Source organism: Dunckerocampus dactyliophorus, chromosome 10, assembly GCF_027744805.1.
Source record: "Dunckerocampus dactyliophorus isolate RoL2022-P2 chromosome 10, RoL_Ddac_1.1, whole genome shotgun sequence".
NCBI lineage: Eukaryota > Metazoa > Chordata > Actinopteri > Syngnathiformes > Syngnathidae > Dunckerocampus > Dunckerocampus dactyliophorus.
The window spans coordinates 2,470,978-2,485,195 of NC_072828.1; the positions used below are offsets into that span (position 1 = coordinate 2,470,978).

The 14,218-nt window shown below is 41.9% G+C and overlaps 1 protein-coding gene across 1 annotated transcript in view; it reads left to right on the top strand.

The window, feature by feature from the left end:
* The first annotated feature begins 307 nt into the window (after nt 1-307).
* insrb (insulin receptor b) overlaps nt 308-14,218 on the top strand; it is a 113,710-nt gene continuing 99,799 nt past the window's right edge. The window contains exon 1 of the mRNA XM_054790165.1: nt 308-1,312. Within this exon, the coding sequence (XP_054646140.1) occupies nt 1,225-1,312 (88 nt within the window). The 5' untranslated portion in view covers nt 308-1,224. The remainder of the gene's footprint in view (nt 1,313-14,218) is intronic.

A 14,218-nucleotide genomic window follows, 5' to 3' on the forward strand; every position in this document is an offset into this window, starting at 1 on the left:
AATGTAAATGTTAAATGATTTAAAATAGTGCTGTATTGAAATACATTATATTAGGTACAGACATGTACATATAAATATAGATTAGGTACATATTAGTGAAGTGTATTTTGCAGCCGTCATTTGTTAAAAAAACAAAAAAACACTCGCGTTTGTTTACTTTCCTCTTGACAAAGAGTGCCGGTGTTCCCGCTGCTGGAGACGATCCCGATCCGGACCGTTTCCCCATTGAGATAAACGTATCGGGTCTGATCCGGTCCTGGTTTTGGCGGCGTTCGGCGCGTGTCCCAGCTGGGGTGAGTGGCAGGAGTTGTTTACTGGCTCTCACAAGGAGACACGCAAAGACACGACAACCTGACGGCGGACGGGCGAGCTCCACTCGGAACTTTTTACGCATCGTTTTCTTTTGAAAACTGTTTCTGTTTTGTACCTCATCACCAGCGCTAGCGACGACATAGCTATTTAACGTGTGTGTGTGTTTTTCCCCCCTTACATTTCACACCGAAAGCTGGTTTGTTTTGGATTAGCTAGCTAGCTTTAGCTGCCCCCCTTTTCCTCCTCCTCCTCCTCCTTCTCCTCCTCCTTCTTCGTCTTCTTCCATCGGCTAATCTGAAAGAAAAGAAACAAGACGACTTTTTTCACTACATCTTATTTATGTTTGGGAGGGACGAGGAGACGTTCATCTTCCAAGTTTGTCCCCCGCTTTCGGATACTTTCCCCTTCCGCTTGGAGCTTTTATGAGGGCTAGTGTTGGCGGCGTGGTGCTGCCTCGAAAAGGGTGAAGGAGTTCATGGGATGGTCGTAGTGTGTGTTGGAAAGGAAAATAAGCTCCACTTTGTCCACGTTTTTTCCAAAAAGGAGTTTTTTGAATTTTTATCTGCAACTGGACCTATAACTTGGAAGCTCCCACTAGGAGATAAATGAATGAGAGCTACCGACTGGTCGGATACTACCGACAGTAAAAGTGGAGAAGACGACACATGGATGCAGACAGCCGCCTTCACTTATGGAAAATGAACATTTTCACTCCAACGTGTGTCACCACCATAGAGGACCACCTCATTTAGTGGTCTGCATTTTCCCTTCAAGGCGCAAAAACACCAAGAACTTGTCTGGGGAGATCCTTTTATCACCGATCCCTGTTGACGGGGTGCAGCTTTGATTTAAGCCGTATCACTGTTGAACAAATACTTTTGTCACACCATTTGTTGTTTTTTTTCCCCAAAAATGAGGCTCAGACTGGAAGCACAACTTGTGCTTTTTCTGCTCATTTGTAGCTGCATTATAAGCCAGCATGGACTCATTAAGGGAGAAAGTAAGTACACGTTTTATTTGTTTTTTGTATAAATGTACAAATCTTTGTTTTTATTTAAACGTGTTTGGGTGCTACTGAATTGAATAGTGCTAACACGATCCTAATGGTTATAGCAAAATAATATACTAGCTTTCGACACTGTTGATATAAACCGCTCCAGCGCATGCGCACAAAGGTTGTTTAGGGCCCTATGTGTGTTTCCCTCTCATGATCATGGCTGCCCGCCATTAATTACAATCCCTGCGTAAAGTTTTGGAGGAATATACTCCCCCCCACCCCCATGCCGTCTGTTTCCTCCCCTCCGGATGGGGACTCATCGTCGGGGACAGATTAGCCAGGATGGGGGGCGAGGCAAGCGGCGATGCACGTCTAGCTAGATAGCAAACGAGCTAACGGCTCCCACAACGTAAACAACACGTTAGGATCAAAGAGGAGCAGATGGATTAGCCACATTAGCATGGTCGAATACATTTTACTGACATACTGCCTCCCCCAGCATAGGAGGTGTCGTTTTTATCAATGGATGCCAAGGGGGAGGGGTTGATCAGAGTATAACGACGTCTGACATTAAAAGCGTGCACTGATAACGATTCCCATGTAAAACTGCATATATTAGCTCAAGCGTTTAAAAATGTAATTTTTTAAATGTTCCATTTTCCTATGTATTACAGCAGGGTGTCTCAATGTTCATAAATGACCAAACCAAATTTACAGTATAGAGGAATTAATGATAACGCATCCTTATCCAAGTGTTTAAAAAGTTTAAGAAAAGTTTTCTATTCATGAAAACTTCAACGATATATAACTTCACGAGAATAACCATTATCTACCCCCTGGCTTTCTGTGGATTTTTTAAAAATAAAGTCAATGCAGGGTGAATGTGCTAAGTTAGTGGAAGAAAAGTTTTATGTTGTGGTTTCATATGGACTAGAGCAGGATTTGTCCTGCATTTTAATCACAACAGAACTCATTCTTTGCCAAGAAAATATGTGGATAGAATGTCTTACAGCAACCGGCGGACTATAAACCCGAACCTCATTTTTGAGGGGAAAATGTCCTATTTTTTTTTACAATTCCGCTTTTTCCATTTTAATTTTTGAGAATTCCTTTTTTTTTTAATGCTTATTTTACCAGCATAGAGTGTGTGCTTTTTCAATAAAATGTCCGTTAATTAAATGCAAAAAGCCATACATTTATTGATGCAATACATCATTGGCCAATTTTGCCCAGTATTTCAGAAAACTGATGTAACCTGGCTAACTTTTCTAAAGGGTTGTCAACCTCTACATACATACAGCGGTGTGTGCTAAGCCTTGGTTAAAGGGACAGTTGGGATTTTTGACAGGATGTTTTATGACATCTCCATCAGCAGTGTAGTACATCAACGGTGACTTTTGTTTACACAGACAGTTAAACACAGTTAAACTCTTGTATTGAAGTGCGTGTTGTGCGTGTTGAGAATGGCTTGACGGTTAAAACGAACTGGCAGCAAGGATAAAGGTGCCTCTCATCCTTATTTCACGTCATCAAAAACGCTTTTTTGGATTAACAGGCAGTAAAACAGCACGGTGTAAACGCACTCATCCAGCCCGAGTCGCACACGCACATACACACTAGCATGCTCTGCTGGAAGTAAGCTCACCCCGCTGGCTTCCATTCACATACTGTAAGAGGTGAGTTTTGAAGTTTTTCGACAACTTTTGCCAGAGTTTCAGGTCGCCGCTTCGACATGTTCAGTTCGGCAGGGCTATTGCTTGTGATGAGATTCTGCCACAATCAAGCGGTCCGCCGGGGAATACTTACACCCCACACAAACGTTCCTTCTCCGTGAGATTTCGTGTTTTACAGTAGATTCCGTTTTTAATGGCCATTTACGCGATTTCGAAATTCTAGAGCCCTAATAACTTTTGTTGTGTTTAAAGGCACAATAAATTGATTTTTAGTTCCTACAGCGAGAGTGTAAACAAAAGTCTGGGGTGATGAGGAGACTGCACAAAATATTCTCCCGAAAATCTGTTCATCAGCCGCACACAGTGTCAAACAATGGCATGCTTGCTCACTCCACTACTGTACATTCATGCACATAGACAAGTAGACAAGTAGAATCCGGGCAGCAGAGCCAACTGGCCCTGGCCGGCAAGGCTCGCAGGGGACAGGAGAGAGCAAGGAGGAAGTGTTGGCTGTGGTACGAGATCTTGAGTCAAATGGCAGCGTTTGTTTGCGATGCTCCTTTAAGTAAAGAAAACTTTTAGAAAGTTGATCGCATGTAGGTGTGAATCAACATTGCGTTCTTTTTCACGTTTTTGTTTGTTTGTGCAGCCTACTCTTGTTTCTGTTGAAGTTAGATTAGTCCTACAAACATGTTGCACAAGGATCGTCTGTGAGTACTGCATTGTGGAACAAATCCCAATAACGTACGAGTGTGTGCGTGATCTTTAGACTCTGGCCCGTATTGGCTAAAATGGCCACTTCCTCCACCAGCCAGGTTCAAAGCAAGCAAATGTTGTGGACACTTTACCTAGGTCATGAATGCAGACAGAACAGACGCCCCCACCACCCCCACTCCTGAAAGGGGTTTTATGAGAGTGGGCTACTTGTACCCCTCCTTCCTCATTCTTTCGTTCCCTCTCTCTGTCTCTGTGTCCCTCTAGGGGAGTGGGGGGTACATGCCATTGGCTGCTTCTGGTGCCTTATTTACTCAGTTCTCTGCTTAGTGACCATATTTGGCACTCTTGAGATGTTTACGCTGAAGAGGGTGCGGGTCAACAGCCAAAATACTCAGAATAACCAATTCTAAGAATACTTAGTTCTGAATGGACGCGATATCTCCACGTCAGTCGTGGCAAAGGCGGGGGGTGGGGTGGTGGCGGGGTCAGGATTGATATATTTACCCCACTGCGGTTGTGATGAGCTGACTGCGCTCTAGATAATGTTGGAAAGGCTTTTTTGGCAGGCTGTTTTTAATAGATTTGGATGGGGTTGTTTGCCGTAGTTATCAGCAAACGGGTTTCTGAAGTAACTGCTGAGCTGTCTCCTGGACCAACTTGTGAAAAACAAGTTGTGCAACCAGGAGCCTGGCCCCCTTCTTGTTCCCCTCAGCCTTGTACACACAGCGCTGTTGGACAGGGCCGGTGCGTATGCTCGTATTTATGCATAGGATCCTATGGATCTTTTCCACAGCCTGACTTTCCGGACCTGAACTGTTTTCTGTGACAATAAGAATGAATGAAATGTCCGTACGTTATGTGTCGCCTATGTTTACGAGAGCGGTTGACATCAGAGGTGGCACAAAATATCCATATTACAATATACTGTAATGTATCATGATGTTCTTGGTGTAGAATCAATACAACAGCATCACATGTCGCTGACACAAGCTCAGCTATGCTGACTATTGTTAAAAACTAAAAAAACATAACACTTGCCGTCTTTTTATAAGCATACATCTGTTTGATAGACATTATACAGTAGATCCCACTGTTGTGTTGTGTATATTTAATACAGAGCGGTGAATGTTTTTTCTTATTAAAAAACCTACAAATCAGCCTTTCATGGACAAGGGAAATGTATTTTTGTTACTTTAGCTTGTTTGATTGTAGGAAATATTTATCATTTTTCAAATATAAAAATAATTGATTACATTAATTTTATGGCAAAAATACAGTCCCCCCCCACATATGTATTTTTTTTCAAGACTTCAATTTTACAACACTTGTTTAACACTTGTATAATAAATGCTATGTAACATAAAAGAAAAAAAACAATGTTCTTTAAAGCTGAGAATAACTTGCCAAGGAGTGCACTCAGTTGCTTCAAGACGCGATTAATCGATTCCACAGAGAATTGATTAACTGATTATTATGGTCATCCTCAATATTGTATGTACTGTAGATATTGTAATGTGTCAATTAATCGATGAATCAATGATTAGTTGATTATCCAACTCTTTTGGTTGATTAATCAGTTTTGTGATTAGAAAATGTAAATATCTAATTTCTGCCTCTCAAATTTGAACATTTTAAAGTTTTCTTAGTCCTGCATGAAGGCAGACGTATTGTCAAAGCAAGATATTCATACACATCAGCTTTGACTTTGGACATCAGTGATGGACATTCATACCTTCTTTCATCAACTGTATCGGCAGCATGAAACCCTGATCGGAGCATCCTTACTTTCTTTTTCTAGTTAGCTCGCTAGCTTGCTATGCTAGTGGCGGCCGTATGTTGTCCCGGCAGTGATCCAGTAGTCTGTGCAATGCGATGTAAACAAAGAACAATAGGAGTGTAAAAGTGACTATTGGGGTGTTATTTCATGTCTACAGGGCTCTAATCATGTTACAGTATAACCATATTTAAAAAGTCTTAGGTTTTCTATGCGCTAACAAAAATGTTCCGTTGATTAATATTGAATCATACTTAAATGAACCGCGATAAACGAGGGACAGCTGTAATAGATGCTATGTGCAATACATGGATTATCAAATAATTGCTTCACTGTCGTATTGTCATTGTCATCGGTAACAATATCGCCATAATACTGTATTGGCTACTCTACTCTCTATTCCCATTACTTTTTTTCTATAATACTGTTTGTGGTGCTTCACAAAAAGGACAAAAAAAAAAAAAAACCCAACCCAGCAGTTTGACCAAAAAAAAGAGAGGTAGAATGCTCAGGACTTCCCAGGCCACTCCCTTGCTGTGATGATAACAAAACACTGCGACTTCGTTATCATACTTGTGTGCTGGGCTTTTGTTATAAACGTACTTCTCCCTGGCTTTTTCACAAATAAGGAAGCTCAGTGTTTGTTTGAATGAGCAAGGGAGCTGCGCGTGCAGGCTACAAGGAAGTCAGATAGTCCTCATTTGCATATCACACTAAAAACAAACAGATTTAAGGAAGATCCAGATCTTTGTGTGTGTGTGTCTTTGTTGCCCATTTGTAGGCGCTGAGAAGTACAGTGGCATTTTCTGACAATGCTGTGCACGTTGTGGAATGTGTTTGAAGTGGCCCACCTTGCCTTTGCGATTGTAGTGTGTGTGTGTGTGTGTGTGTGTGTGTGTGTGTGTGTGTGTTGTGTGCGCGCACCCATCAGTATGCACCCCAGTCACCCAGTGCTGTCTGCAGGATCTCATCTCTCATCTCCCGAGCAGCCCACTTCCAGGCAATATATGTTTACACTGTAAGTGAGTGTCGTACGTATGTACTGTGTGTATGTATGTATGTATGTATGTATGTATGTGTGTATGTGTGTTTTGGGAAGAGGTTGTTATGGATGAGAACAGCGTGTACCGTCGAACAGCGCTGTAGCCAAACTTGTAGGAGCTGCTGAAAATGAAACTAGCCGGCCCACCTTAAAGGTCAGACCGCCTTAATTGAGCGTGGGACAACTTTGTCATATAGTGTCTGTTGTAATCACAACGCAGGCTTTCTAGGACTTCTTCACAGAGTAGTACATAAAGTAATACACACTTGACAGTTCCATACTGCACGCTATGGATGTATATATGATCAAAGTTGAAACAGTTTATCTGGACCAACTCATCAAGTCAACCGTGTTCTTTTTATAACTAAAAAGTGCCCGCTTAAGCTGATGTAGACATAGTCGTCCCTCACCACGTCAAATTTCACGGTTTCACTCACGTTTTTCAAAAATATATGAATGAATGAATCATGCTGCTTCGTGGTTGAATACAGCCCAGTAGTAAAATGAAAAAGTACACATTTAAGCAAATTTTGCATGGTTTAGGCCTAAAATAAGTATTTTCAAGCATAAAAAATGAACTAAAATACAAATATAGAGCTTCTAACAGACGTTGATGAAATGTGCCGTTCTAAATGGGACACTGGGTGTTAGTAATGTTCGGTGAGACACAAGCACCAGACGGGATCACGGGAACAACAGGCTTTTATTGCAGGTTTGAATGATCTCACAGCAGGCACAATAATAATAACATAATAATCACTCGAAGCACTTGGAGAGCCCAGACCTCCGCCAAGCACCATAGTTGTGATTCACAGCAAAATAATAATCCTACATTTTTTGGATCAGTCTTTGATATTTTGTAGAACCTGTTGGAAACTTGTCCAGTATTTTTTTTCCAACCGCCCTGACCATTTTTTGTGGCGTTATATGCACAAATGCTGAGGATGGTCCTATCTCGCAATGTTAAAGAATTCTTAAAAAAATTCCTGGATCCAGACGGTGATCCTGATCACCCCCAAAATGTTGTCAGTTCTTCCATATCCCATTTCCAACAATTCCTGAAAATTTCATCCACATCCATTCAGAACTTTCCAAGTTAATTTGAACACAAACAAACAAACAAACAAACAGATAAACACTGGCGAAAATCTAACATCCGTGCTGCGCTTGGGGGAGGTAATAATCCTAATCATACCAGGGCTACTGTCGGTGCTGTAATCCAGCTAAAACTCAACTCTGGACCGACATCACTTCCCGTCCACACGTCCGGAACACATTTATTGCAACACACGAGCACAAGTCTTAATTATGAATTAAATGTCTTATTTTCTCTTATTATACATACTGTATTGGGTAATAGGAGTGCAGAGGTGACTATAGTGGAGCTATTTCATATCTAATGATGTTCTTAGAAAGTGGTAACTGGGTTCCTATGCGCCAACAAGAAAATATTTGTTTAATAAATACGGAACCCTACTTTGCGCAAATTCAATTATCACGGTCAGGTCAGGAACCAATTAACCACCATAAATGAGGGATTAGTAAGCATGGTCGGGGTCGTTTATGGCGGCATGTTGCAGTATTGTTAATTTCATCAGTAGCAGATCAGACTCCTTGAAAGAAGGTTGGGTGGGACAACAGGAACAACCAACAGTCCTTTCTTCTCAGCAGTTCTTTCAACCAATGACCAAAATGCACCATTTCCACAAATGCAGGGAAAGCCATGTCAACAAATCCTTTTCCATGGCCCATTTTCCTGATGTCTCTGGACAAAGCCACAAGTAAAATCAACGGCTAGTTTGGGTTATGCCGACAACCGCATATGTCAACCTGAGTCAGCCAATCCGAGGGATGTCGACTTAAACGGGGTCCACCATCTTGAGATGTTTTTGGATTGCGTGTTGTCTTCGAAGTTGAAACACCAGAAAGAGGAAGTGAGTGACGTTTGGTGCAGGGCCATTCATGTCTTTGTTGAAGAATAATTTGTATATAAAGTGGTTTATTTGTCCCAGCTTGCGCATTTGAATGTCAAGGCGTTTAGCTTGGAGCCTCCGGCGCCGCTAACTGTCTGTTCTGCCTATCTACTCTTGTGCTTTTTGTGTAAACAAAGCATCCCTTTTATATACCGCTTGTCCTCATCAGGGTCACGGGTGAGCTGGCGTCCATCTCAGCTGACATTTGATGAGAGGTGGGGTACACCCTGGACTGGTCACCCGTCAATCACGGGGCACACATAGACAACAAAACCATTGACCGGTCTTGGCTCGGACCTATCTGTGTAGTTTTCCTGTTGTTTGGGTACTCTGGGTTCCTCCCACATCCCAAAAACATGCTTGTTAGACAAAATAAAATGTGTATGTGAGTGACTGGTGGCCAGTCCAGGGTATACCCTGCTTCTCGTCCCTAACTCAATTCGGATAGGGTCCAGCTCTCCCGTGACTCTGACAGCCATTACCGCAGATTTACCTAATTCCGTCTCACCGTCAGGAACAGATTTCCAATATATGTTCACATAACCACCACACGGCCGAGGTCACGATGCATGTGTTTGCTAGGAAGCTAACCAGGACCTCTAACGAGAGTACACCGTCACGGGTTCTTTCCTTAAGTACTCTTTCCACTGCTCTTCTCTCACCAAGTATCCTTTTCAACTTGGACTAACTCGGCAATTAATATTTATTTACTTTGCTTGTGTGCACTTCCAGGCAGACATTGCCAATGGCAACGCAAGCAGGGGATTCAAACACTATCTGACTTTTTGTTTTAATCGGAAACAAAATATTACCTAATAGAAAGAAATACATACTGTATTTATTTACTACTTTTGTATACTTACTTGTTGTTCAAATGATACATTAAATTAATTCAGCCTTTAGCACATTAATAGGCACATGTAAATATATGTGTCTTTTGATTGTTTACGACACCTGCATTTTTAGCAAAATGAGCAAAAGTATGGCTATATGGTTCCAGCTCTTTGGGCCACCCATGAAAATCCCAGAAGTTGGGAAGGGGAAAGTTTTGAAAAGGACTTATAATTTGTCCCCAGCCTGCCAGTCTTTCCTTTGGAGCGCTTGGATGAAAGGATTCCCAAGTGTCCGGCTCAGCATCACGTCAGACTGGGAAAGAAGTGAGCAGTTAGAACACGTACACGTGTCTTTACAGCAGGCACGTTGGGTTCATTTCAGAGCTTATCTGATGCCATCGGGCCCCCGACTCCCATTCCTCGATGGAGAGCTGTGGCCTGTTTATGTAAACCTCCGCTCACTGCACAGAAATGTGGTCTCGGTGGGAGGGGGGGCGCACACACACACACAGAGGCAGAAGAGAGTGCACCGTTACGCCATGCTGCAACAATCTGATAGTCCTTGTTACTGTTGACTTTTTTAACCATTGGTGAATTTCCGCTGTAAAATCCAAGTAAAGGCATCCTTGTTACGCGGAGATCAGTTCAAGATCAGACACTAAGATAAGGCTGGGTCCATGTCTGAAGCATTCTCAAGGCAAACCTCCCTTTTTCCCCACGTGATGCACAGCATCGTAATGTGACAATATAAAAGTAGAAATATAAATACAAAATATCATAAGAAAACGCAAGCATACAAATAAAAATGGAGGGAAACCACGTCAACAAACTATTGTAAGTAAAAAAAAAAAAATCCTTCAACCTCAGACTCCGTTTGCTCTCTTGTTGAAGGAACTTAAAATCAGTTCATTTTGCCTTTTAAACAGGTTTTGAAATGTATGTGCTTCTGCCTCCCTCACATGATAAAGTGTCACACACACACACACACACACACACACACACACACACACACACACACACACACACACACACACACACACAGCTGCACTAGCACGCTCTGCTAAACTAAGCTAACCCAGCTAGCTTCCATTCAGTTTAGAAGTTTTTTTGCCAACTTTCACTTTGTGTCAGGTCGCCATTTTGACGTGTTCATAGGCCTGTCACGATAAGTCACAAATCGATTAATCAAACCATAAAAACAAAACACAAAACAAAAGTTAATAATTTTGCCAGCCTCAATAAATTGACATTTGCGTGTGTGTTTGTTTTCCTCTTGCTTGGATGACAAGAGGGTTCACTCTGCTCTGTGGTGAAGTTAGTTTCACGTTGGATATTCGTTTCCGTCGCTATTAATTTCACATTGGCAGTGGAATATCCAGCACCGTAGCAACGGCGGTAGTTGGCCCTCACTGTGCCCAAACTGCTCTCTCATGGTGCGGGGAGCTCGCACGGGAAGTGTCACTCTAATTGCTTGTTGTTTATACTACAACCGTCCATAAATTACTATTGTGTTGAAGATAGTTTGTTAAAAAAAGCAATGTATTCTAAATCAAACTATCAACTGATACATAAACATTTTATTTTATAAGAATTTTACTCTTGAGAAATTAAAATGGATTGTTTTTGATACAATGTACTCGCATTATTATGCCGTATAATTAATGAAAAAATGGTCTAGAAAATGTAGTCAATAATATCCATTATCAACAATAATTTGTAGGACAATTATCGTCTGGCAAAAATTGTTACCGTGACAGGCCTACGTGTTCGGGAGGGGTCAGGTTAGTGTTTGGGATAAGAGCGGTCCGCCGGGAAATACTTCCCACACAAGCGTTCCTTCTCCTCAGAATGACAAATCATAGGGCCCTACCGTTTATTTTGCCTGTACATTTCATCCAGAACCCGGCATACCACAGCTATGTAGAATCTTGCTGTCAGATAATGAGATGCGAGGCAATGGTGCGTGAAATCCTTAACACCAGGTTCCAACAATTGCACAATTTAAAGACAGGAGACGCACGGGAGAAATGAAAGCTCACAGTGCAGTCCCGGCATTGCGAGATATGCTTCCACGCATTCATCTGATACTGCCTCTGAGGCCGCAACATTTGAGTAAAGATCCTCAAGAGTCTTTTTCTTTCTTTTTTTTTTAAAGCAAGATTTTGTCTCTCACTGGATTGTACGTAACACTGCAGAAGTGAGAGGAGCGCTTTGGCTAAATGATTTCCAGTGTAATTTGATGTAAAAACTGTGTCACCTGACCAGACTGTTGAATGACTAAATGTGCACAACGGAATACCTGCGCAGGAATGTGTGTGTGTGTGTGTGTTTACCGTGCTCTCCATGCCGTGTAACTGAACCCGATGGCTTGAAAGTATTTTGAGGACTGTCATATGACTGAGAAATGGTCCTTTGACACACAGCCCAATGACACACTCCAGCGTGCGCACACACACACACACACACACACACGCACACACACACACTTAATCGTGTTTCCACATTATTTTGCTTATAAATCATTTCCTAATATCTTTACCTGGACTCCCTACATGAATAACGACAGGCCTTGCCATAAACGCTGATGTTTTGAGGCTTAAGTGTAATGTTAACATCTGTACGTATTACCTTGCTTTTGTATGTCCTCAAAAGGAAGAGAAGCCCAATGTTAGCAAACCATTTATTTAGTTGAAGTTATTTACACTTGAGGGGTTTGCGCTGCTCTGTGATCGCCACGTAATCAGGTAATGCTTGACTTGTCAGCGTTTTAGAACTTCCAGTGTACAGGACTGCAAGCTATTTGTGGCGGGGGATGTTGAAACAACTGTAATCGTCTACTTTGCATAATTGGGCTGCATGACACATTTCCAAAAAGTCAGTAAAAATAACATGAAAAGTAAAACAAGTTGTAACTACGAAGGAACTTCCTTCTGTCGCTTCTTTTTGTTGTTTTTAAAGATGTTTTTTTAAGAAAAAGAATATCTAGAGTGGTCTGATTACTTGCTAAATCCACGTTGCCAACTGCTCCGTCCTCTTATTCTCTGGCAGACCAGGTGCTTTGTAATGTGTTTATGAACGAGGGCAAGCAGGTTGCACCAAATCTAATAAATGAATGTATGGGAAACGCTGGTTTCACCTTCTAAACTGCTGTACAAGTGTAAAAAGAACTTAAACCCTGTACAATCAAATAGGCTTGGGCGATATGGACCTTAGCATGTATCACAGTATTGTTGGGATGAGTACGCGATATGAGTACGCGATATGAGTACAATTTAATTCAGCGGAGTCTTGTATAAAAAGCTACAAGCCTTAACCCATGTAATTAAATACACTTGTCTTAAATTGTAAAGAAAATGTATTGATTTATTGGTAACAAACTGTGCAGTACAGCAAGTGCATTTAGTGTCAAACCAAACTGTAGACGTGTCTCACGCTTTATGACACACTCTTCATACTCAACTCTGTGTTTGTGCTTGAAATGGTAGAACAAATTTGTCGTGTTCCCACCTTTTGCCGTCACTGTTGCTTTGCAAACTTTGCATATTATGGTCTCTTGCGCCACATCTGCTCTATCGGAACCAAACAGCTTCCATATTACAGAGGTACTGTACCTCCCCATTTGGCAGCAATTTCTTCGTCGATGGTCTCTGCTTCTCCTCCGCCTTCAGTCATGCTCATTTTCTCTCTTCTGTTGGGGCAAACGGCGCTTTTATTTTGAAGGCCGGAGGTGTCGTGTGTGTTGAGAATGTCTGTAAGACGAGCTGGGTGCAAGAATAAACGTGCTGCCTGTCGTTTTTCACATTGTAAAACGTCACAGGGAAAACACATCATCGTAGCGTTTTTACATCCTTGTGAAAACATATTCCTCCTCGTTGTCCTCCATGAACCGAAGATTTCTTTACAGCCATACTGAGATGACCTGGACACGTCTTCTACTCTTACGTGTGTATGCAATACCCTTTACCGGTAGCAGTAGTAAATGCAATAACAGACACATGCAACAGAGCACAGAAAGTTCGCTCTAATACACCACAAGGAGGCAGAACGCAGTGCGCGTTCATACGCTGTTAAAAACATGCAAAATTGCACTTGAAAAAAGTCTGCGAAAGAGCGAGTCCGCGAAAGGTGAACCGCGATGTTTCAGTGTAAGTTATTTTGTTATCATTGGAAGAATATCTACCGGTATGTAAAAATATCGGCCAACCTTATAATCAAATCAAGCACAGGTTGTCGTGTCTGGGAGGCAGGTCTCTTCACATTGCTACCAAACACAGCTAGCTTGGTTAGGGTGTGCATTCTGTCCTTCATCTTTTATTAGCGATTGCACTGAGAGTCCCCAACAAATGTTGACAATCGGAAAAGCAAAAGCAAAACACGTAGTGTTATCTGTACAGTAATAGGTTCACAGTTTTTTTGGGGGGGTGGGTGCGAGTGCGAGTAGTGTTGTCATCAATTCCCGTGCATAACCGAACACAACATAGTATTTAATGATGCCTCGTGTAATTATGTCTTCTCTTAGGGAGTGTTTGTTTTTGGTTAGTTAGCTGTGCTAGTGTGTGGACTTAATAAAGGAAAAACAGTCATGTGGACACATTTAAATGAAATAACAATGAACAAGTTAATATTTACAATATGCCTTGTTTGATATTCTGAGGTCCGTGTGATCATTAATATTTCTCCATATCGTTTTCATGCCAGTGTTGGGAAGGGATCATAAAATAGTGTCGCAGGTTAAATATTGAGTTTGCCGCGTCATCCTTCCTCCATTATAAACGCGTTTCACCACCACGCCTGTGCTGCGTCCTCTCCCACCCCTTCTGTCGTCGGGGTAAGAGAGTTCACTCTTATCCACTGATTTGCTGTTCCACACTGCAGATGCACAAACACACACGTACAC